Source organism: Theropithecus gelada, chromosome 10, assembly GCF_003255815.1.
Source record: "Theropithecus gelada isolate Dixy chromosome 10, Tgel_1.0, whole genome shotgun sequence".
Taxonomy (NCBI): Eukaryota; Metazoa; Chordata; class Mammalia; order Primates; family Cercopithecidae; genus Theropithecus; species Theropithecus gelada.
This window is the reverse complement of record NC_037678.1, coordinates 26,450,088-26,473,550: the sequence shown is the minus strand read 5'-3', so window position 1 is coordinate 26,473,550 and position 23,463 is coordinate 26,450,088. Positions and strand designations below refer to the sequence as shown.

General features: G+C 43.4%; 1 protein-coding gene across 1 annotated transcript; it reads left to right on the top strand.

Moving 5' to 3' along the window:
- Nucleotides 1-1,250: 1,250 nt before the first annotated feature.
- On the top strand, nucleotides 1,251-22,120 carry LOC112632382. Its single transcript, XM_025398096.1, has 11 exons — nucleotides 1,251-1,278; nucleotides 4,842-4,900; nucleotides 5,362-5,386; nucleotides 7,778-7,864; nucleotides 15,965-16,026; nucleotides 16,488-16,572; nucleotides 18,764-18,942; nucleotides 19,401-19,422; nucleotides 19,699-19,740; nucleotides 20,528-20,576; nucleotides 22,075-22,120. The coding sequence occupies exons 1-11, from the start codon at nucleotides 1,251-1,253 to the stop codon at nucleotides 22,118-22,120; spliced, it is 684 nt and encodes a 227-aa protein (XP_025253881.1).
- Nucleotides 22,121-23,463: the final 1,343 nt, after the last annotated feature.

Sequence of the window (23,463 nt, the reverse complement as noted above, 5' to 3'; positions counted from 1 at the left end):
TAAGGAACTTAAGTCAACAGCAAAAAAAAACCCCATTTATAAAGGGGCAAATAAACACTTCTCAAAAGAAGACATACACGCAGCCAACAAACATGAAAAAATGCTCATCACTACTCATCATGAGAGAAATGCAAATCAAAACCACAATGAGATATTATCTCACACAGTCAGAATGGCTGTTTTTAAAAAGTTAAAGTAGCAGATACTGGCAAGGATAAGGAGAAAAGGAAATGCTTATACACTGTTGGTGGGAATGTAAGTTAGTTCAGCCACTGTGGAAAGCAGTTTGGAGATTTCTCAAAGAACATACAACAGAACTAACATTCAGCCTGGCAATCCCATTACTGAATATGTATCCAAAAGAAAACAAATCATTCCACCAAAAAGACACATGCACTCGTATGTTTATTGCAACACGAGTCACAATAGCAAAGACATGGGATCAACCTAGGTGCCCCTCAGCAGTGGACTGGATAAAGATGTGGTACATATAGACCATGGAATACTATGCAGCCACAAAAGAATGAAATTATGTTCTTTGTGGGAAAATGGCTAGAGCTAGAAGCCATTAGTTGAACTAGTGTAGTAACAGAAAACAAATGCCTCATGTTCTTAAAGGTAGAAGCTAAACTCTGAGTACCCATGGACATAAAGATGGTGACCATCGACATTAGAACCGCCAGGAGTGGGAGGGAGGAAGGAAAAGGTTGAAAAACCGCTGAGTACTGTGTTCAGTACCTGGGTGTTGAGATCATTCATACCCCAAACCTCAGCAGCACACAATATAGCCAGGTAACTAACCTGCACATGTACACCCTGAATCACATAAAAGCTGAAAAAGAAAAAACAGAATGGAATCTCTGTTTTCAGAATATCAGTTGTGCCCCTCTTCCATTTGAAATTCTCACTATTGGCTATATTTGGGGGTATCCTATTTCCCCATCTCATAACTTTTAAGAAGCACAGAATAATAATGTGTGGGTTTGGGATTCAGTTTCTGAAATAAAACACTGAGCCTTCAGTGACCTTCCTGTACATGTAACAGCGCAGCTGTCTGCATGGCAGCAGTTGGACCTCACAAGGTGGATTGTGCCTTCACGCTGGAAAGTTTATGATGCCCTATCACCATGGTGGTGGGAGTAGGGATCTCTTGCCCTTGGTCCTAAGTGCCACTGTCTGTGCTGAGTTTTTCAAAGGTCAGAGCAGATTGAACCTTTGTGCTTTCGTTTTTCCTGATTTTGATTTTTCTTATGGGGAACCGGTTTTCCTGCTTTCAAGGTATGTTCATACTGGCCTGTCAAATAGGCCGAATGCTGTCTTTTCAAATTGCTAGTTAATACTTTCAAATACGTTATTTAAAAAGTTATCCTCTGTATTTTCCGTATGGAGTTATAAATACGTTTTGTGGTTATGTTTTATTCCTCACTTTATATATTTGATTCTTGTATCAAGCAGGGTGCCTTTGAACTTTTTCTTCATTTAAAAAATAATGTATCATTTCCTTTTACATCCTACACCCTTCAATGCCCCCGACCCAAATTAAGTTATTCCCTTGAGGAGAATATGGCAAAGTCTATTTTTAGTAGTTTTTAACCTAATTAAGAACATACAAAATCATTACTTTCAAAAAGTTTGGAGCAAAGCCACAGTAGTACAGATGGGTTTGAGGCTTTTCACACAATAAAATGTACATATCTTTGTTTTTAACATGTTTTTCCTTCCTCTCTTCTTTTGTTGTGAAATGTGTATTTAGTTTAATAAATTTGTAGTAAGTCATGTCCATTCACATACTAATTTTAAAAAGTAGTAAGTGTGTATTGTCGGCATGTGAAATAAAACACACATTTATTTTTATGCTTTGGGAGTTATCCAAAATCACAGAATTGGAAATTACAGTCAACCACCCAGCCTACCCACCATTCCAGAGTAATCTTAGTCAAACTTTTTTTTTGTTACCCAGTGAAATTCAGTATTTCAACACAGAAAGATAAATAGAATGAATTGATAGAGACTGTTAACTAAGAACATACACTTTTATTTATACTCAGAAACAAGTAGATCGTGTACGTATACATGAAGATAAAAATTAAAGGGATAATTGTGTGAGTTTGCACGTAGAGAGCTTTGGAAACCTGCTGACTTGTTAATGCTGTTTGGATGGACTGCGTGCCCTGGTTCTGCCGAGCCGTCATCCAGACCCAGTCTGTGCAGGAGCTCAGTGCTCATCAGTTCCATGACCTAGAAACTAAGTTTAGAGGCACTTGTATGTGTTAGTAAATAAGGCAAGGTGATATTGTTTAGTGCAGAAGACTGAATAGATAAGCTGCTCCACCCATACACTGGTGTTCATTTCATGGTCATCTCATCTGTTGACCATGGATGTAAAACACTTATCTTCAGTGACCTTCCTGTGCATGTAAAAGCACAGCTGTCTGCATGGCAGCAGTTGGACCTCACAAGGTGGATTGTGCCTTCACCCTGGAATGTCTATGATGCCGTATCACCATGGTGATGGGATTAGGGATCTCTTGCCCTTTGCTCTGCCACCGTCTGTGCCAGCCAGGCCACTGGGCCATTGTGGCAGACAATGGTGTCCTTTGTGTGGAGGACAGAGTGTGCGGTCAGGCAGACACAGCACTTTTGACAACTTTATCTAATTATTTCAAAACTGGGTCTGAATTATGATAAAGTGGTTGGTTTTAGGCCAAGCAGGTGTATGTCACAGAACCAATGGCTTGGGAGTTCAGAATCCTGGGTTTGAATGAGCCTCTGAGCCTTATTAAGCTGTGAAATCTAAAGCAAGACATATCACTGATAATAGTTAAGCCTCATGAGCACTTACACCGTACACTTTACCTACATCGAATCATTCAGCCATCACCACAGACATATGGCATGATTGATTTACTGTCACCTTTCACTGGGCAGAAAAAGAGATGAATGTGCCCAAGCTTATGAGCCCCCAGGTGGGAACCCAAGCATACGGCCCCAGTGCTGACGCTCTGAACTACCGACCTGTCCTCAGCACTCGGCCATGGGATCATGAGTCACTGTACAAGGGAGTTCCAACATCTGCGTGTATGTGTGGAATGATCTGAGCCTGCAGAGTTCTACACACTAGTCACATTATAGGGTGGTGTCCGTGGTCACATAGGTCAGGGCAAGTATTAGTACATGAATAGCTTAGCTGTGTCATAGTCTTTATGTAAAAGGCACATAAAAGCCCAAATGCTTTTGAACTGGTTGTGCATTTTGAGTTGGAGGACAACACTTGGGACAACCGGTCACATTCTTTCAGTGCTTGGCCACTCCTCAGCACATAAACCAAAGCCGATACATAATGGGAAGACCCTTTATTGGTATTTGATGGCATTATGAACTTCAAATGACCCCTAGAGAAATGTTAAAAAAAGTCTGTGAGCTACACAACCTGGGGACGAGACAAGTAAGAACACAAAATACCACTTAATCATTAGCCTCATGTATCACCCTGGTAGCAACTCCCTTGGCAGCTGGTTTGAAGAGCCTCACTGCTCACCAGGGGCCATCTCCCTGCTATGCCCTCTCTCCCTGTGGGTTGCCTGGGCTGAACATAGGCAGCCCCTCACACGATGACTGCAAACACAAGGCAAAGGAAGGCTAAATGGAAAATGTATGATTATAGTGGTTATTTTAAAATACAAGTATTTCACTATTTTCTAATCTTTAATAATTGATTATTTTTAGGGGAGGGTAGGCTTTTTTTCTTTTTTAACAAAGTCTTGCTCTGTCGCCCAGGCTGGAGTGCACTGGCATGATCTTGGCTCACCGCAACCGCTGCTTCCTGGGTTCAAGCGATTCTCCTGCCTCAGCCTCTGAAGCAGCTGGAACAACAGGCGCATGCCACCACGCCCGGCAAATTTTTTTGTGTTTTTAGTAGAGATGGGATTTCACTGTGTTAGCCAGGATGGTCTTGATCTTCTGACGTCATGATCCGCCTGCCTTGGCTTCCCAAAGTGCTGGGATTACAGGCATGAGCCACTGCACCTGGCCTTTTTTTTTTTTTTTTTCCCTGAGATGGAGTCTCACTCTGTTGCCCACGCTGGAGTGCAGTGGCACGATCTCAGGTCACTGCAACCTCTGCCTCCAGGTTTGAGGGATTCTCCTGCCTCAGCCTCCCGAGTAGCTGAGATGACAGGCACACATCACCATGCCTAATTTTTTTTTTTTTTTTTTTTAATAGAGACGCAGTTTCATTATGTTGGTCAGGCTGGTCTTGAACTCTTGATCTCAAATGATCCACCCGCCTTGACCTCCCAAAGTACTGGGATTACAGGTGTGAGCCACCATACCTGGCCGATTATTTTTTTAACAAAGAAAATAAATATAATTAATGCTAGTGCATGGAATTAAATCTAGTTTTTAAAAAATTCACACATAAACAAGATCAGAACCCTGTACCCTCCACGATAAATGCAGTAGCAGTGTATGTGGGTCTATGGAGGTTGAAAGGGACTTGGTAGATGTCAAGAAGGTAGTGGCCGTCCTGCTGGGCTTTTAAAGGGTCTGAAGAAGTGACAGGACGCTATGGTTGAATCCTAGCATGTATTTTAGTATTTGTTTATTTGGAGTTTGATTATTTCACGTTGCTTTCATTTGCCATTACCTGGAAAGCCAAGGGCTCTACTCCCATTTCCTTCCTGCTCTTTTTTGTCTTCCTTGGTCCATGAAGAGGATGGTCCAGGAGAAGCTCAATCTGTGCTTGTTAACCAGGCACACCCCTAAGTTCTAGTCCCTTAGTCATTCATGAATAGCACCACCAATGAACTGACAGCCATGCTGTGTCCTTCCACATCCCCTAGGTGACTCGAAGAAGCCTTCCAAAAAGCATGTGAAAAGGGAGCCCTGCTCTACCACCACGGTAAAGTAGCCTGTCTTTGCCTAAGATGTAAATGTTTTTTTGGTTCCTTTATATTTCAGTTGTTATCAGCTATGGGAAAATTAACCGGTACATTATAGATGTTAGATAATATATCCTTGGGAATGGAGGAGGTGTATCTTACCAACTGACGCCTGATTCCAGAGGACATACACAGTTGGCAGTGTCAGACAGTACAGGGTGTGTTAAGGGATATTTTCTTCAGGAACAAGTTTTCCACTTTAGATAGGAATTCTGTCATTGCCACCCAAAAATTATCTAGACAGAAGCATTCTTCAGGAAAAGCCCCTGTGCTTTCTTAAGGGAACTCTACTCTAGAGTTGAGGCTTTTGACTTGAACATCCTTTCCCACCTTCGTTACTCAGTTTCCAAGTGAACAAAAGACCTTTGCGAACCATCCATAGCATGGCCTGATTCTCAGTGTTTTCCTTCTCTAATTACAGGTGACTTCTTCGAGCACAATCAATGGTACGTATTCTGGAATCACTCACTGGCTGTTAGAGAAAGATTCTATAGGAAATGTGGAGCCTAACTGCTGGCTTTTGTCTGGAGAGCCTCCATGATCCAAGACCCGGGGGGAATGAGGATGTGGAGTGTAGTAACAGAAACTGGTTTTCCAGGTGACAAACTCTTTTATCTATGTATAGTTCCTGGGAACGTGTTCACATTAGGTTGTGTGTGTGCGGGTGTGTATTATGCAGCGGGGTGGGGGTGGTCTATGTGCAAGTCTGCATGATTCGCTTGTGAAGGTGTGTCTGTGTGTGTTTCCCCCAGGAAAAAAATGTGTTTACCCAGCACAACGCTCAGTGCCATTTTTCTTTTCTTTTTTTTTTTTTTTTTGAGACGGAGTCTCGCGCTGTCACCCAGGCTAGAGTGCAGTGGCCGGATCTCAGCTCACTGCAAGCTCCGCCTCCCGGGTTCACGCCATTCTCCGGCCTCAGCCTCCCGAGTAGCTGGGACTACAGGCGCCCGCCACCTCGCCCAGCTAGTTTTTTGTATTTTTTAGTAGAGACGGGGTTTCACCGTGTTAGCCAGGATGGTCTCGATCTCCTGACCTCGTGATCCGCCCATCTCGGCCTCCCAAAGTGCTGGGATTACAGGCTTGAGCCACCGCGCCCGGCCTCCATTTTTCTTAATTTAACAAATCAGATCACATACTTTACTTACATTAGTTCAAACCTCCTCATGGACATATGTTGTGAGCTTGTTTATTGAACCCCCATACCAGATGGAGAAACTAAGTCACAGAAATAAATGTGCCCCGGCTCACTTGCTACAAAGTGAGGAGCCAGGATGTTTACTCATATGGTCCCAGTGTTGAAGGCCTGAACTACAGCCTCTACTTACCAGCCAGTGAAGGGATCACTATTCACCATGCAAGGGAGTTCCAGCACCCTCTATGCCTGGAATTACCCAAGCCTGCAGAGATCTCAAATGCCATCCCTCACATAAGAGAGCCTCAGTGATCTCAGAATCCAGGTAGCTATGTAGGCATCTCCCTGCAGGTTTCACGTAAACCTTAGTGTGAAACCGACATAGAAAGCCCGTATTTCTGATGAAATCACAGGATCTGAAACACTAAGGGAGTCACTAAGTAGGACAGTGTGGTGCCTGTGTGTCATGGCTGGGTCTCCTCAAGACATGGCTCAAGTCCAATAAGAATTGGGGAGATGCTTTAGAGTCTTGGATGGAGTTATCACCACAAGCCCTCTGAGCTACACACTTTAGGGATCATGACCATTAAGTACTCAAATTACCACTTGATGGTTATCCGGGTGTCCGTCGTCCTTGCGGCAACTCTCTTGTGAAGCTGGTGGGAGAGCGTCAGTGCTGGAGCTGTGCCTCCCTTCTGGATGGACCCTCCCTGTGTTAGCAGGTGGGTGCAGGCATGGGGGTCAGCACGCTCAGTGGATTTACATACACAGCATTGAGCAATAAGGCTGGGCTTCATTATTTACACATTTTCAATAACTGATGATCTTCATAATGTAAAATCAATGATTTACTATACTAGAATACTCTTCCAGTATTGAATCATATCTCTCAATAAAGGATTTGTAAAGTCACATGAGAGTTCCCATTCAACTGATGATACGAGCCATAGCAGCAGTTAAAGCAGTCATTTGAAAAGGCTTGCTTTTACTGTAAACTTATGGGTGAGCCTGAAGTGGGGGATAGAAGAGGTGATTAGCTCCCCTGTGCAATGTTTCTATTACATGAGTGGTGGAGGACAATTAGGAAGGTGATGGAGGGAACAGAGCAAAGGATTGGACAGGTCCAGTGAACCCATAAGACTATGGTGAGGTTAGTGAATGAGACTGGTCATTTTAAGTCAAATTTTACCTTGTGTGTTCTTTCCATGCTTTCTTCCAGTAGTTCCTTCTATTTCTCATTAACTAGAGTTGTGCTGGGTAAACACGTTTTTCCTTGGAGAAACTCACATAAAAGAGGGCAAAGCTTTGTAATAACATAAAAGTTAGTACAGCTGTGATAGCTCAAATTTTATAAAATACTGGGGGCTTTTGCCTGAGACCTGGATGACAGTTGTGTAAGAATCGGGGGTTCCTCTGAAGACTATTGGGCTTCTGAGAAGAAAGATCTAAGTTGTCTTTGTGTGATATGGAGTCAGTCTTCACTGCCTACGGTGTGTCTGAGAGGGATGTTGAGTGCTCAGTGAACTCTGTGGTCTTCCTGAAACCCAACTTTGATTCAGCAGGCTCTGCTTGAAAGCCTTTAAAGAGCAGGATCATAAAATTAAACTTAGAACAGATTATCACTATTTTCCCTCTGGTCTTCTGTCAGCAAGATGTCAACGGTCCTCTCTATTGTAAATGCATTAACCAGCATCTTCTCTGATAGAAATTTTGAGAAGATACAGCCTGTACACCACCCAACGTCGGAGGCATCATGGCTTCTGGGGAAAGAAGAAGGTACACCCACAAGAAGGTACTGTGGAAGTTCATTCATTAAGTTGATTCAGTAATCACCATTGTGGGGAGTATTCAGTGTCCCTCATGTAAGAGGAATCTATGAAGAGATTTTTTTTTTTTTTTTTTTTTGAGACGGAGTCTCGGGCTGTCGCCCGGGCTGGAGTGCAGTGGCCGGATCTCAGCTCACTGCAAGCTCCGCCTCCCGGGTTTGCGCCATTCTCCTGCCTCAGCCTCCCGAGTAGCTGGGACTACAGGTGCCCGCCACCTCGCCCGGCTAGTTTTTTTTTGTATTTTTTAGTAGAGACGGGGTTTCACTGTGTTAGCCAAGATGGTCTCGATCTCCTGACCTCATGATCCGCCCGTCTCGGCCTCCCAAAGTGCTGGGATTACAGGCTTGAGCCACCGCGCCCGGCCTCTATGAAGAGATTAACCCGTATTTTTCAATGTGTCAGAATTCTAATTTGCTTAGTAAGTATTGCCACAACCACAAAAGTAAATATACACTTAAAAGTCAGTTTTGGTTCATGTTTAATGATGGACAATGTCTCAAGCTAATGTCTAGAACTTACCTGATTGTTAAACATTAGCATAGATCTCCCTGAAAGATAATAAATACATTTTTATTATTTATAATAAAATAAAAATTTATTATTTTAAAATTAATATATTTCTTTAACTAGAGAGTTTTAAATTGACATAAAAATTGAGCATATGGCTGGGCATGGTGGTTCATGCTTATAATCCCAACACTTTAGGAGGCCGAGGCAGGCAGATCACCAGAGGTCGGGAGTTGGAGACCAGTCTGGCCAACATGGTGAAACCCCTTCTCTACTAAAAATACAAAAAATTAACCGGGTGTGGTGGCAGGCGCCTGTAATCCCAGCTACTCAGGCGGCTTAGGCAGGAGAACTGCTTGAACCCGGGAGGCAGAGGTTGCAGCAGGCCATGATCACACCATTGTACTCCACCCTGGACAGCAAGAGCGAAACTCCATCTCAAACAAAAAAAAACTGAGCATATAATACACAAAGTTCCCATATCCTTCTGTCCCCTCACGCTCACTTCCTAATTTCATCTATTATTAACATCTTACATTAATGTGGCACATTTGCTAAAAGTAATGAGAAAATATTGACATATTATCTGGAGTCTATCATTTACATAACATTCATTCTTTGTTACACATTTAATACGACATTTGAAATATTGGTAACATTATGTTCACCATTATGTTCTCATAAAGAATATGTTCACCTCCCTAAAAATCCCCTTCTCGCTCATTAATCTCTGTCCTCTTTCTCCAGAAACCTTGACAATTATTAATACTTTCACTGTGGGCCGGGTGCGGTGGCTCAAGCCTGTAATTCCAGCACTTTGGGAGGCCAAGGTGGGTGGATCACGAGGTCAGGAGATCGAGACCATTCTGGCTAACATGGTGAAGCCCCCTCTCTACTAAAAAAATACAAAAAACTAGCCGGGCAAGGTGGGGGGCGCCTGTAGTCCCAGCTACTCTGGAGGCTGAGGCAGGAGAATGGCGTAAACCCGGGAGGCGGAGCTTGCAGTGAGTGGAGATTGCACCACTGCTCTCCAGCCTGGGCGACAGAGCGAGACGCCATCCCCCCCCCCAAAAAAAAAAAGTATTTTCACTGTGGCTTCAGTTTTGCCTTTTCCAGAATGTCATATAGTTGGAATCATATGTAGGTTTTTCAGATAAATGTATTTCACTAAATTGATATATATTTAAGCTTCCTTCTTGTCTTTTTTATGCCTTAATGGCATAAAATGCATATTAAATCACCAAATAATACTGCATTAAATGGATTTCTGTCTTTATTTACCTCTTGAAGAATTTGGTAGATTTCATGAGAGAAACCATCCTAGTCTGGTGCTTTCCTTTTCGGAATGCTCTTAATGTGAATTCAACTTATTTAATAGACACGAGCTTATTCAAATGATCTAGGATTCTATTGTGACCTTGGGAAGAGTGTCTTTCAAGGACCTGACACATTTCACTGAGGTTATTGAACTGTGGTCATAGAATTGTTCATGATACTCCCTGATTATCCTTTTAGTGCTCAATGGTTCAGTCGAGATGGCTCCTCTATTATTTCTGAAATTGGTCATTTTTGTTACCACCTTTTTCTTGGTTAGCTTGCATAGAAGTTCCTTCATTGTAATGAGCATGTCAAAGAACCAGCTTTTGGTTTTAATGATTTTCTGATGATTTCAGCGTTTTAATTTTATTGACTTCTGCAATGTTGTTTATTACGTGTTCTACTTGCTTTACATTGCATTCCTTTATTTTCTACAGTTTCCTACTTGAAACATGATATTACTGATTTTAGATCTTGTGATTTTTAATATATTGCATCCAATGCTATAACTTTCCCTGTACGGACTGCTTTTGTTACATCTAGAAATCTTGTCAAGTCACATTTTCATTTAAGGTAGTTAAAGGTATTTTTAACTTTCTATTGAGACTTCTTCTTTAACCCATGAGTTATTTAAAAGTGCAATGCTAATTTGCAAATATTGGGGGATTTTTCTGGCTTTTACAGTTGATTTTTTGTTATCAGGTATGTGTTGCAAAAGCGGTGATCTCTCATCTTGCCACCACCCAAGATGGCCCAGGATGTGGGCTCTCCTTGAATGAATGTTTGGTAATCTGCCAACCAGATGTGGTCGGCCTCCTCCTCTTTTTTTTTTTTTGAGATGGAGTCTCACTCTGTCGCCCAGGCTGGAGTGCAGTGGCCGGATCTCAGCTCACTGCAAGCTCCGCCTCCCAGGTTTACGCCATTCTCCTGCCTCAGCCTCCCGAGTAACTGGGACTACAGGCGCCCGCCACCTCGCCCGGCTAATTTTTTGTACTTTTTAGTAGAGATGGGGTTTCACCGTGTTAGCCAGGATGGTCTCAATTTCCTGACCTCATGATCCGCCCGTCTCGGACTCCCAGAGGGCTGGGATTACAGGCTTGAGCCACCGCACCCGGCCTGCCTCCTCCTTTAGTCTGAACTTGCCTTCTGCTTAGAAAGGGCCATTCTCAGTTCTAGCAGGGAGTTTTCCCAAAGTTGAGAAGGTTACATTCTTACTCCCCAGTGCAGCCTGTACCTCTGACCCGTGGTCAACAGACAGGACAGACACGGGCAGGCTCTGTGTCCTAAAACAGAAGGAACTGTGCGACCGTCGTGATTGGAAATTTGTGAGGATCACCGTGTTACTCAAGTAAGGTCTTTGGAAGTGTCGTATTACTACTGTTTGTTAACTGCTTGTTGGTGGCCTGGCTGAGCCACACCCTTATGAAAACCAGTACCCGTCAGCCAATGTGGGTGTCTGTGCAGCCTGAGACCCTCATGAGAACAGCCTCATGGCAGCTGTCTTTTCCCCTTGCCACCATCAGTGCCTCCATGTTCTTGGGCACTGCTTTCTCTGATGGGTGCTGGGTGCTCCACTGTTTTCCTGCACCTCAGTGTCTATAGCTGGATGTCTCTTCTGGAATCTAGGTGAGGGGGCATCAATAGCAGTTCTGCTGTGGCACTGCCCTCCTTAGCTTGTCTCGCTCTGTCTCAGGCTCCCTCAAAGATGCCACCCTTCAGGATCTTCCACAAGTTTCCTATTGAAATCCAAGCAGAAAAATATGAGCAATATGACCAACCGTATACCCATTGAAGACATGAATGAAGAATTAAAACAATTCTCCATGGACTGACTGTACCTCATATAAATCCCTAGAAGTAGTTTCTTAAAAAAAAAATCAAGGAAGATGTAATGCTTTTCCATGAATTAGAATACCCTACATGAACAATTAAATGAAATGGCTAGCATAGTCTTGAAACCAAAACCAGATAAGGTAAATTAAATCCTGTGATATTTTAAAATACCGTAAATTCTGACTAATGCAAGTTAATCTCAAAATATGAAATGGTGTATTAACATTGAAAATGCAGTAAAGTAGCTACCTCAAGAGGTTAATGGAGAAACAATGTGATTATTACAATAGATTGAGGAAATTCATGGATAATATTCACCATATATTTACAGGACAACTATCTTACAAACTTTAAGTGATCTATGACAACCATTTGAATTAATGCTGCTTTAGCAGAATATCTTTTGGCTTGTTAAAAACTGGACAAGAATTTTCATAACATTTATTTTTAACACCTATATTGGGCATGAACCCATCATAAAGTTTGCCCACTGAAAATGTATACAATTTGATGTTTTATTAAATTGATACTGTGTGCACCCATCACCACGATCTAATATAAAAATGTCTCCCTCACCCAAGTTTTTGCCCACTGGCAGTTAATCCCCACTCCCATCTCCAGCCCTGAGCAGTGCTGCTATGATATTCCATCTCCATAAATTTCCCGGTTCCTTAGTAGAAACGGACATATATATATATATATTTGGAATCTGACTTCCTTCATTTCGCATACTGTGTTTGAAGTTAGTGGACGCTTTAGCACGTGCTGGTCGTGTGTTTTCCTTCATAGTCTGCTGTGTTTATTCACACAGATAGTGTTTATTCATTTATCAGTTAATGGACATTTAATTGTTTTTTTCTATGATGAGTAATGCAGCTTTGAGCATTCATATGTAGTCATGTAATGCATAATGATATTTTGGTCAATATATACATTTTTTGAGACCCAGAGTAGAGTGCAGTGGCACAATCTTGGCTCACTGTAACCTCCACCTTCCGGGTTGAAGCAGTTCTCATGCCTCATTGTTCTGAGTTGCTGGGGCAACAGGCACACACCACCATGCCAGGATAATTTTTGTATTTTCATTAGAGACAGGGTTTTACTGTGTTGGCCAAGCTAATCTCAAATTCTTAGCCTCAGGTGATCCACCCACCTCTTCCTCTCATAGTGCTAGGATTATAGGCATGAGCCACCATGCTTGGCCTAAGTTTTTTAAGAAACAGAACTATTTTCTAAATTAGCTTTGCCAATTTATATTTCGACCATGATTTATAGCACTAATTTCATTGCACAGTGTATGGGTAGGCCTCAACATGTAAGAAATGATGAAAGCAACACATAAAGATTACTGTAAAACAAGTAAGATTATCATTGTTGCTGTCATCTTTATCAAATTCTCAAAACAATCTAAGAGTCTGTTTTTATATAAATGTGCTTGGCAACATAGCTGAAAAAAGCATTATCAGTTACATACTTTTATCAGTAACACAGAAATTTTAAGGGGGAAAAAACACATGTTCTCACAACACAAAGTCAGAATTAACAGAAAAATTCTGCCGGTCACTTTGGACTATTTAACTGCCTGGGGCAGGGTTCTGTAGACAAACGAGCATCTATGGAGCACCTGAAGTAGGGGAATCAACAAAACCTGGGTTTCAAAAGTTACCTGGGTTTACAGCATGAAACTTGGTTGGAGGACACACACCTTGCGTGAGCGAGGTGCCTCGGTGTGTGTGGACGTGTTGGAGGTACAGCATCATGGTGGCTTCCTCCAGAAAGGGACATTTGGGGTGGATTCATTCCATCTGGACAACACAGCCTGATGTGGCATGGACATGAATGGAGGTGAAATGGACAGTAGCCGAGAGGATCAGTCCTGACAAGGGCCAAGGTGAAAAACCTGGGAACCCCTTCAGGTGCAGAGTCTTCAGTTGAAAAAGGAAGTGGTCATAGGAAATACTGGGATGGATCAGCAGTGCACGGGAGACAGAGTTCTTGGCCCTGCAGAGTGAGTAGTGTGGATTCTCAAGTTTTCTCCTCTCTCCATTAATTTCTCTTCCAATGCAGACTATTTCGAGCACGAGATTCCAAAGTACTGTGAGCCTTGGCCCGGTCTCGAAGGTAAAGGAAGGCTGCTAGCAAGACTGGCATCTGGGCTTGGCTGTGTGTGTTTTCTGCTGTGGGAAAATATACATAACACAATATTTATCATTTGAACCTTTTAACCAAAGTGTGCATGCAGTGGCATTAAAAATATTCACAGTGTTGCATAACCAACACCACTATCTACACCCACGATTTTGATGATTTCTTACAAAACCTTGTCCACAGTAAGCAATATATCGCCTTCTCCCTATTTCCAGCTCATGGTAATTCCTATCCCACCTTCTCTTGTATGAATTTGATTATTCTAGGCACTTCATATAAGTACAATTAGACAATATATTCCTTTTGTGTCTGGCTTATTTCACTAAGCACAATATTTTCACTGTCCACCCATGTTGTATCATCTATCAAAATTGTGTTCCTTTTTTACAGATGGATGATATACCATTGCATGTAGATCACCTTGCTTTTATTACATTCATTTGTTCATTGATAGTTGGATTATTTCCACCTTTTGGCTCCTGTGAGAAGTGATGCTGTAAACATTAGGGTACAAATATCTGTTTGATTTCTGTTCTCTATTCTTTGGGGTATATACTTGAGTCGAATTCCTGGGTCTAAAGGGAGCTATATATTTAACCTTCTGAGCCATTGCAGACTGTTTTTCACAGTGGCTGCATCTTTATCCATTTCTACCAGCTAATGTATCAGGGTTACAATTTCTTTACATCCTTGTCCACACTTACTTTCCTTTAAATCATCCTAGTATATTGGTGTCTACTTGTGTTTTTCAATTGCATTTCTCTAATGACTATTGATGCTGAGCAGCTTTTCCTATGCCATTATCCGTGGGTGTATATTCTTTAGGGAACTATATGTTCAAGTCTTTTGCCAATTTTTAAAGAGTTGTCTGGGGCCAGGCGCGGTGGCTCACGCCTGTAATCCCAGCACTTTGGGAGGCCGAGCCGGGCAGATCACGAGGTCAGGAGATCGAGACCATCCTGGCTAACATGGTGAAACCCCATCTCTACTAAAAGTACAAAAAAAATTAGCCAGGTGTGGTGGCGGGCACCTGTAGTCAGAGCTACTCAGGAGGCTGAGGCAGGAGAATGGCGTGAACCTGGGAGGCGGAGCTTGCAGTGAGCCAAGATCGTACCACGTACTCCAGCCTGGGCGACAGAGCAAGACTGTCTCAAAAAAAAAGAAAAAGAAAAAAAAAAGAGTTCTCTGATTTTTATTTAGTTTGTTTTAGATTGTTGGGAGGTTTAAAATATGTTCTACATTTTAGTCTCACAAGATAAATGATTTGCAAATATTTCCCCCTTTTGTAGAACTTTAGATGCACAAAATTCATTAATTTGTATGAAATCCTCAGCAGTTGGCCCCAAACAGATAAGACTGAAGCAATATTTTAGGAATAGTTGAAAGTATTATCACCACAGAACAGGCGTAATCAAATCCTGCAAGCTACACATAACCACAATGACAGATAAGGCAGCAAAGGGCTGTTTGGTGATTAGTTCACCACACTTGTTGCAACTGTTTGTGCTGCAGAGTTAAGACATACCAGCATTCAACCCATGTCTCCTCTCTTGAAATAAACAGTCCAATGTTGGCTGGCCTGAACAAGCACAGATATTCTCCATACTCAATTAATATGCATGCATGACGAAGAAAAGGAGATCTGGATGGAAAAATATTGTGTGATTAATAATTATGCTTTAATTAATTTTAAAGGATATAACTTCAGTATTTCCAATTCTTCCATCAGCAGTTATAACAAAGGGTTAGTGAATAAATACAGTAGACTGTTTTGCCTAGAATTGAATCCAATCTGTCTACTAAACTTTGCTTTTATTCAAGTGCAAAATGCTAAAACATAATAACTGCAGTGACAGCCAGTGTGGATCCACAGAGGCAAAAATGGTCTTGGGACATAAATCCTATAAGCTAATACTATTTTACAGGATTTAGAAAACCATTTAGCTGGGTTTCAAACCTCACAGTGTGAGCAGTGGGACTCTCATCAGATTATAGCCTGTGCTTCAGTACCATTTGTAGACTGACTCATTCCCGTTGCCTTAAGTTGCCATCAGCAAAATGCCAGGGACTCTGTTTCTAGCTCCTCAGCTCCTCGCTCTTCCTGTCTTTCAATGAGGGAAGATTTTTTAGCAGCAGCTCAAGCTGTGCTTTTAATGAAACACATCCACACACACTGTCGTGTTGTCCACATTAAGCAGAGCTCCCTGAATAACTCATGAACAACAGCATCTGTGACTAACCATTGCTCTGTGTCCTCCTAGCCTCTGAGGAGTCTCCAGCTCTCAAGGACAGAGGAGATGGAGATAGGCCGGTCAATACGAGGGTAAGGTTGCTTTCCTTTCCCCGAAATAGAAATGTTCCTTTCTTGGCGTCTTTCTTGTTCAACTGACTTTACATGTGAAAAAACGACAATGTCCGTTACAGATATTAAATGCAGTGTTCTGAGGGGACAGAAGCAGCGACTCTTAGCAACTAATATGTAATCCAAAATTGCATTTACCTATGACGGCTTCGGGTTGTAGACTGTATCCTTGGGGTCCTTGTCCTTGGAAGCAATGTCTTCTTGGATTCAGTATTTTGCACTTGCCAAGCTACGTGGACCTGAGGGATCCACCATCCAGAAGCTGATACTTTTCTAGTGTGTATCCTACCCTTGTTTTGGGGGTCTTGAATTTGACCACACTTTCTGACCTTGTTTTCAGTATTCATTGAGAGAAATAAAGCCTTGTGCAAACAATCCACAACACGATGTACCCCTCGTGAAGTCTTGTTTCTGTATTGCAGGTGATGCAGGTGGTCCCTCTGAGGTGTGACTCTAGTAAGTATTCTGGAATTACTTGCAAAGAAAACAATCTGGATGCAAAGAAAGGTGTGGTATCCTTGCAGGTTTCAATGTGAAGAGCCACCCTGAGCCTGGGATTGGGATAGGAATAAGCAGAGTGGAAGTGTTTTTAAAAAACCCGAGTTCCCCAGGGAAAAAGTTATCGCCAATTTTTGAGGAAGCAGCTGTGCTGCCTTTTGGGTGGTACTGAGTTGGGTGCTTGACGATAATCGGTGGTGTCTTGTGTGAGGCTGTATCATGTGGGATGTGTGTGTGTGTGTGGGTGTGTGTGTGTGTGTGTGTGGGTGTGTACAGGTGAGGCTGTGTGTGTTCTCAGGAGAGATTTCCCATTTATACAACTCAATCACCAGTGTCCACTTCCAACGATAAAATCCATCCCCCTCTACTCTCTCTGTACAGTGAGTCCTCCACCCTCACCAGAGCCATCCCTGGGTCTGGCTTCTTATCCCCACTGCTCAGGTGGAGAACCTGAAGGGCCAAGGGGGTGGCCCCAGCTCCCGAGTTCGTGAATGAGAAAGTGGAAACACGAACCCAGGAGAGGGGGCCAGTGCTGACGCTGACATGCAGTTAGTCATGGGGTGTTCGCCACCACGCAGGGAGTCCAGCATTCGTGTATAAACCCGAAAGCACAGAGCCTAAGAGGTCCCAGACACTGCCCATCACCATAAAGTGGCCTCTGTGGTCACACGACCCAGGGCAGTTCTAGGCGCATCTCCCCACAGGCCGGTGTAGTCATCAGTGTGTCACAAGCACAAAGATCCCCGGGGGTTTGGGTCAGCTCACAGAGCCTGTGTTTTTTGTTTTTTGTTTTTTTTTAACTTTTATTTAAAGTTCGGGGTACATGTGCAGGTTTGCCACATATGTAAACGTGTGTTGAGAGTTTGTTATACAGATTTCATCACCCATATATTAAGCCTAATATCAGCTATTTGTCCTGATCCTCCCGCTCCTCCCACCTCCCACCCTCCAGTAGGCCCCAAGCTCACAAATTCTGAGAGGAGTGGGGGACCACGCAGGCCAGTGTAGCCCACTTCAGTTGTGAAGTTAATTTCCTCAGCAACTGGCCAAAGCCTATAAGGAAGGGTGACGTATTTTAGTAGATTTAGTAATATTATCTTCCCAAGCCCTAAAATGCTCAAATCCTGCCAGCTGAAAGTGGTGAGGAGGGACAGATGGGAACTCTGTACAGTAGTTATTAGCCTGGCTTCCGTCCCCTTGTGGCAACTCTCTTGTGCATGTGGGTTAAAGACCCTCAGCCTCAAGCCAAGCCTCCTCCATGAGAAGCCATCTCACTATTGACTGGCTAGTGCCGTGTATGGCCACCAGCCCAACAGAAACAAAACGTGGCTTTAAAACAAGTGTAAATCTCATACGACAGGCAAATGCAGAAGCAGCATGTCTTGCAAGTTGTAAAGAAGACAGTGTCGCTTGACTTCACTGTGGGTAGACGACATGAGGGAACTCTGTCACTGAATCACGGCAGAGTTCAAGGCCACTTGTAGACTATTTCATGTTACAGAAGGTGGCCTTTGGCTCCTAAGCAAAGACCTTTGTTTCTCATTTCTTCCCTGTTCATCCTCTTGGTCATCCTTCTTCCGCAAGGGAAAACAGCCCAAGCAAAAGGCAGTTTCAGTATTAATCTGACCGAGGTTTTGTGCAGTTTATCATCATCCAGGTAATCAGGTGCAACCTGGTCTGCCTACCAGCCCCCCTGCCCCTGCTCTGTGTTTTCATTTAATAAACATTTTGGTCTACTTACTATGTGTTAGATTTTCTGGAGACCACAGAGTAAATGAGATAGAATCTTTATGTTGACAGCTAACTTAGATTTAACATAACTGACAAAAATTAAGATTTCTGATTTCTTGTAAAAATATTTTGTATGTGTGAATGCATGCTGAATGTAAAGTGGTTAACAAAAAAAATCACACTTGCACTCATGGAGGGCTTTTCAGGAATTTGTCAATTTGTATTTTTTTGTATTTCCCCACTTCACTGGATAAAGCATATCTGAACCTGGAAGCTGATTCCCACTGCAGAAAGTGTTCTGAGTCATGTCCCTTAGCTTCCCTAGCGCAGATCCACCCGGGAGGATGGCCCAGCATCAGCTCGGCCCATGCTGTGATCAGCCACCTCCATGCACCACACCAAGCAAGCTCCCTGGGTGATTCACAGTCTCCACCACCAGGGCACTGACCTTTACTCTCTGTTCTCCTAGCTCCCTACGGGGACCCTATACAGGACATTGCTAACGAGGACGCTGTGCGTGACATCGCTAATGACACTGTACGAAACATCTGTAATGAGGACGCCCTATATGAGATCACTAATGAGGCCGCTGTACACGATACTAATCAGCATGCTGTACAAGACATCTGTAAAAAAGACGCTGCCAAGGTAAGACACTTTTATCTTGAACAGAAATGATACTTTCCTGGTTCTTTCCAATCAGATGTAGACATGAACATCTGCCAATGTGCATTATTTATGACATCTGCAATGCCCTTGGTGTGGTGCTATTGATTGGCAGCCTCTCACCAACCCATGCCGGGCACACGGGGGCGTGGTAGATGGCGGCATCCACGATCCACCGCAATGCAGAGGTGTTTCCCTCCACAGCAGGTTTCCCCCGTGGATTAAGAGTTGTGAAACTGTCAATCTAAATACACTTTAAAGATAAATTCTGTGGGAAAAGATCTTGTCTTTTCCACAGGTGTCCTCCGTGCTAGTTTGGGGGGAGTTCAACCTTTGACTCAATCACTATATCCCTTCTAATTTTTCAAGTTGTTGAGAGAATATCAGATCTGTGTGACGTGCATGGCATCATTTCACCCTCCTGTTTTCTATAATTGCAGGAGCCATTTATACTGGAAAACGGTACATACCCTGAAATAACTCACTTCCTGAGGGAAAAACGCTGTCTATAGGGTATAGAAACCTGATTCTGGGCTCCTTTTGGGAAGGAGGATCTGGGATCTGGTGAGAGCAGATGATTTTGCAAGTATAAAACAATGTCCAGAGAGGCTGGAGGGATGTCTGTGAACCAGAGGAAACACCAGGGGATCCTGTGTGAAGCACCGGGGCTTCAGCTGGGGTAGGAGGAGTGGGTGGGCCTCTCTCTAATGACTTATCCTGGTGTTTGTGTTTCTAAAGATTTGATTGTGGAGAGCATATCTGACGACGAGGATTTTGCAGGTAGGTAACTACTTTCCAGGTAAGATCCAATGGGAGAGAGTTCCCAGGGCCTTCGGGGTATCCGTGCTGCTTGGGAGGTTGAGGGAGGGGGCATGAAATCAAAAAGAAAAAGGAAATATGTGTCAAATTGGATTTGGTGTTTTCCAGGTTTCTTGCCATAATGTAAGAACTGTCTCTCTGGGCTGGGAGGGTGCTGTGTGATTTGAAGGTGATCCTTCCCAGAACACCTGGCCTTTTCTGCCTCTGCCAAACATCACAGCCTTTGGGTTGGACTGGTCAGCACTGCTTGGGATTGTGCAGAAGAGGTGTGGGGTTGCATCAGGAGGCACCTGTGGCGAACAGAATTTGAGGGACACAACTCCCTCACAGGCACTTACTTGAACCTGGAGACACAGTTCTCCTGGCGTGTGCCCAGGGGTGCAGGAGAAATTCACGGTCATCCTCTGAACTTTTAGGACTTTAAAAAGCACTCATGTTTCCATCCTCGCTGTTGACTCCTAGCTTAAAGGGAGCTCCCGGGGTGAGTGACGGAGGCGGGATCAGACCCTGGCAGTCTGACGGCAACACCTGTGTTCCTCTGCACTGGGCCTTGGACAACATTACACGCCTTGGTGAGCATCAGGAATTCAGGCTAACCACATCTGAAATTGAGATGGACCTTGAGTCATGTAAATAGTTTGGAAAAGATGCATTTTATCACCCTATGGAAAGAAACCATTTATTTCTCACTCCAGCAGGATAAATGGTTTTCAGTATCTACTTAACTGCTCATTGACTCTTACTGTAGATGAGGAGATGGCAAGCAGCCCCTGCCCTCCCCGCATTGTAGGCCCAAGGTAACCAGCAATTGGCTGGATATAATGGAAGAGTGGTGCATTCGGAGATATCTGTATTAATGGGACCCGCATGATATGGGTGACAGCTATTAGGGTGAGAAAAAACCTGGGAGCACAATGAAATATGTAAATATTCAAACATTGTTGAAATCTCCATGGTACTTTAATAGTTGAAGTCATTCTTGTGGTCATCACTGCCTTTCCCAAACATAACAAGCTACTTAATGTCACATGGACCCATGCCATGAGGAATGACGATCAGTTTGTAAAATGCCAGTAAAACCATTGCCTTTATCATCCACAATATTTCATCCATACATTTCAATGTCCATGTGTAAGTATAGTTCAAATGTCAGAAATTTATTATCATCTAGTAGAATATGCATAGTGTATCAATGAGCAATAATTATCATACTGTTTCTATTAACAGTTATTTGATGAAAAACGCAGACTCCCATTCTTGGGAGTTTTCTGAGTTTGCACACATTAGCATGACAGCCCCATGTCCACCTGACGTGTGCCAGCAGGAGGCCAAGAACAGAGGCTTTTCTTATTAGCTAAGGTTTCTAAATGTATTACATATTCACAGTTAGAAATAACTCTAAATACCATAAAAGGTTAGCAAGGAAGTTTCCCTTCCACTCTGAACTTCCAAACAGCAAGTCAACATTTTTGTTCACATATCATCCCTACAATCTACGTGCAAATAGAAACATGCGCCTGGAATGCATGCTGATGCGTGATCGTGTTTATACAAAGTCCTCTGCACCTCTGCATATGCCACTGGGCAATGCACCTTAGTTATCATTCCACATTTCAACTGTAAATCCATTGTATTGTTTCAGAGCTGTAAAGTACTGCACCCTATGACTATTCCCAAAATTACTTAAGCGCCGCCCTCTGGGTATCCATTTGTTCTGTTTCCAGTCTTGCTCTTATGACCAATGCTGTAGTGAACAGCACTGTGTTGAGTGAAGTGGTGAACGTGGCATCTTTGTCTTGTTCCAGTCCTCACGGGGGACGCTTTCAACTTGCCCCATTCAGGATAATGTTGGCTGTGGGTTTGTCATAGATGGCTTTTATTACCTTAAGGTATGTCCCTTCTGTGCTGATTTTACTTAAGGGTTTTAATCACGAAGAAATGCTAGATTTTGTCAAGTACTTTTTCTGCATCTATTCAGATTATCATATGATTTTTGTTTTTAATTTTATGTGATGTATCGCACGGATTGACTTGCATATGTTAAACCATCCCTGCATCCCTGGTATGAAACCCACTTGATCATGGTGGATTATCTTTTTGATATGCTGTTGGATTCAGTTAGCTTGGATGTAGCATTTCTTATTATTCCAATCTGTGGAATGTATTGGTTTAGATAATGAAAACATATTTTCACTGCTTAGCACTTTGTTTCTTTAACAGCCTTCCCAAAAGGGCAGCATAAAAGCAGGAGCCCCACTAGTCTCCCCTTAACCTGGAATCCCCCCTTCTCCACAGCTCGCTCATTGGACAGGATAGACTGGGCACCCAGGCCTCAGGGTAAGGACATGCTCCATCACCTAGAGGTGCAGTGCCTGGGAAGGCCAACCGTGGAGGGGCGCTGCCAGCTTTACAGTGATAACAGGTGTTCGGAGGGACTGACCACCAATTCATAAGGCTGTGCTTTGTTGGTGACGTCAAGGATTGTTTTGCAGATTGTTGGGGAGGGACAATCCCAAGGCCTCACCTGGCCCTGGTCCTGGCTTTGCACAAAGGCAGTAAGAGAGGAATTCTGGTCAGGGCTGACCTGTTGCTGTGCTGGGGAGGAAGGTGCTGGGCTGAAATTCAGGAGGCTGAGGATGCAGCAGTCCCATAGGAGGTGCATGACCTGCAGCATACAGTTTCTTAATTGATGATAAATGGAAATGATAAATCGTTGACTATTTTTTCTATCATTGGATATCTACACTCTACTGCTGGTGCTGTTCCTGTCTTTATGGAGAAGATAGAGGATCAATCAGTGTGTGCTGCACTGAGTGGAAGGAAGGAGAACTGCAACAAAAATTAAGGGAGGATGAGGGATGGGAGGGTCCTTCATCCAGGTGCTCTCAGAGTCCTCCTCAGGAGGAAAGCCCCGTGGCTCCCTGGGGAAGGAGCCGTGAGGGCTGCGTGACTCCCACAGTGAAGTGTGTGGTATGTCTGAGGACACCCAGGCTGGTCTGTGAGGAGCCAGTGGCAGAGTGAGAAGCAGCAAGGCCAGGAGGGTGACTGGAGGCCAGGCTCTGGGTCATTCTCCATGTGATGGAAACAGATGGAGCCCAGTGGGCTGGGAGGTGCAGGACGTGGTGGCTGATGACAGAACAATGCGGAGAGAAGTGCCAGGTGTCAAATCCTTACTTCGTTCTGGGCATTGTGCTGAAACTTCCCGTGGCTCATCCCATTTAGGGACTGAAAGTTGCAGAGGTTTAGGAAACTCCCCTACAATACTGGAGCCCCCATCTCCTGCCCCAGCGCTGTCCCCCTTCTCAGCCAGCCACCACCTGTGTCAGGGGAACACACAGAAGTGGTAACCTTTTATGGACAGGGAAGTAAATTCTGTTTTTGTTATTCACAGAAAAAAACATTGGCTCCTGTGGGTTGGGAAGGTGAAATACCAGAAGTATTTCATCTGATTATTTCTACCAATGTGAATTCTGTAGTATTGAAATGCATAGGTTAGCATTTTTGGCCAATTTACCCAGCATTCTGGGGTAAAGGCTTTTATTTAATAATTAATTTATTTATTTTTGAGACGGAGTTTCACTCTTATTGCCCAGGCTGCAGTGCAACAGTACTATCTTGACTCACTGCAACCTCAGCCTCCCAGGTTCAAGCGATTCACCTGCCTCAGTCTCCCAAGTAGCTGTG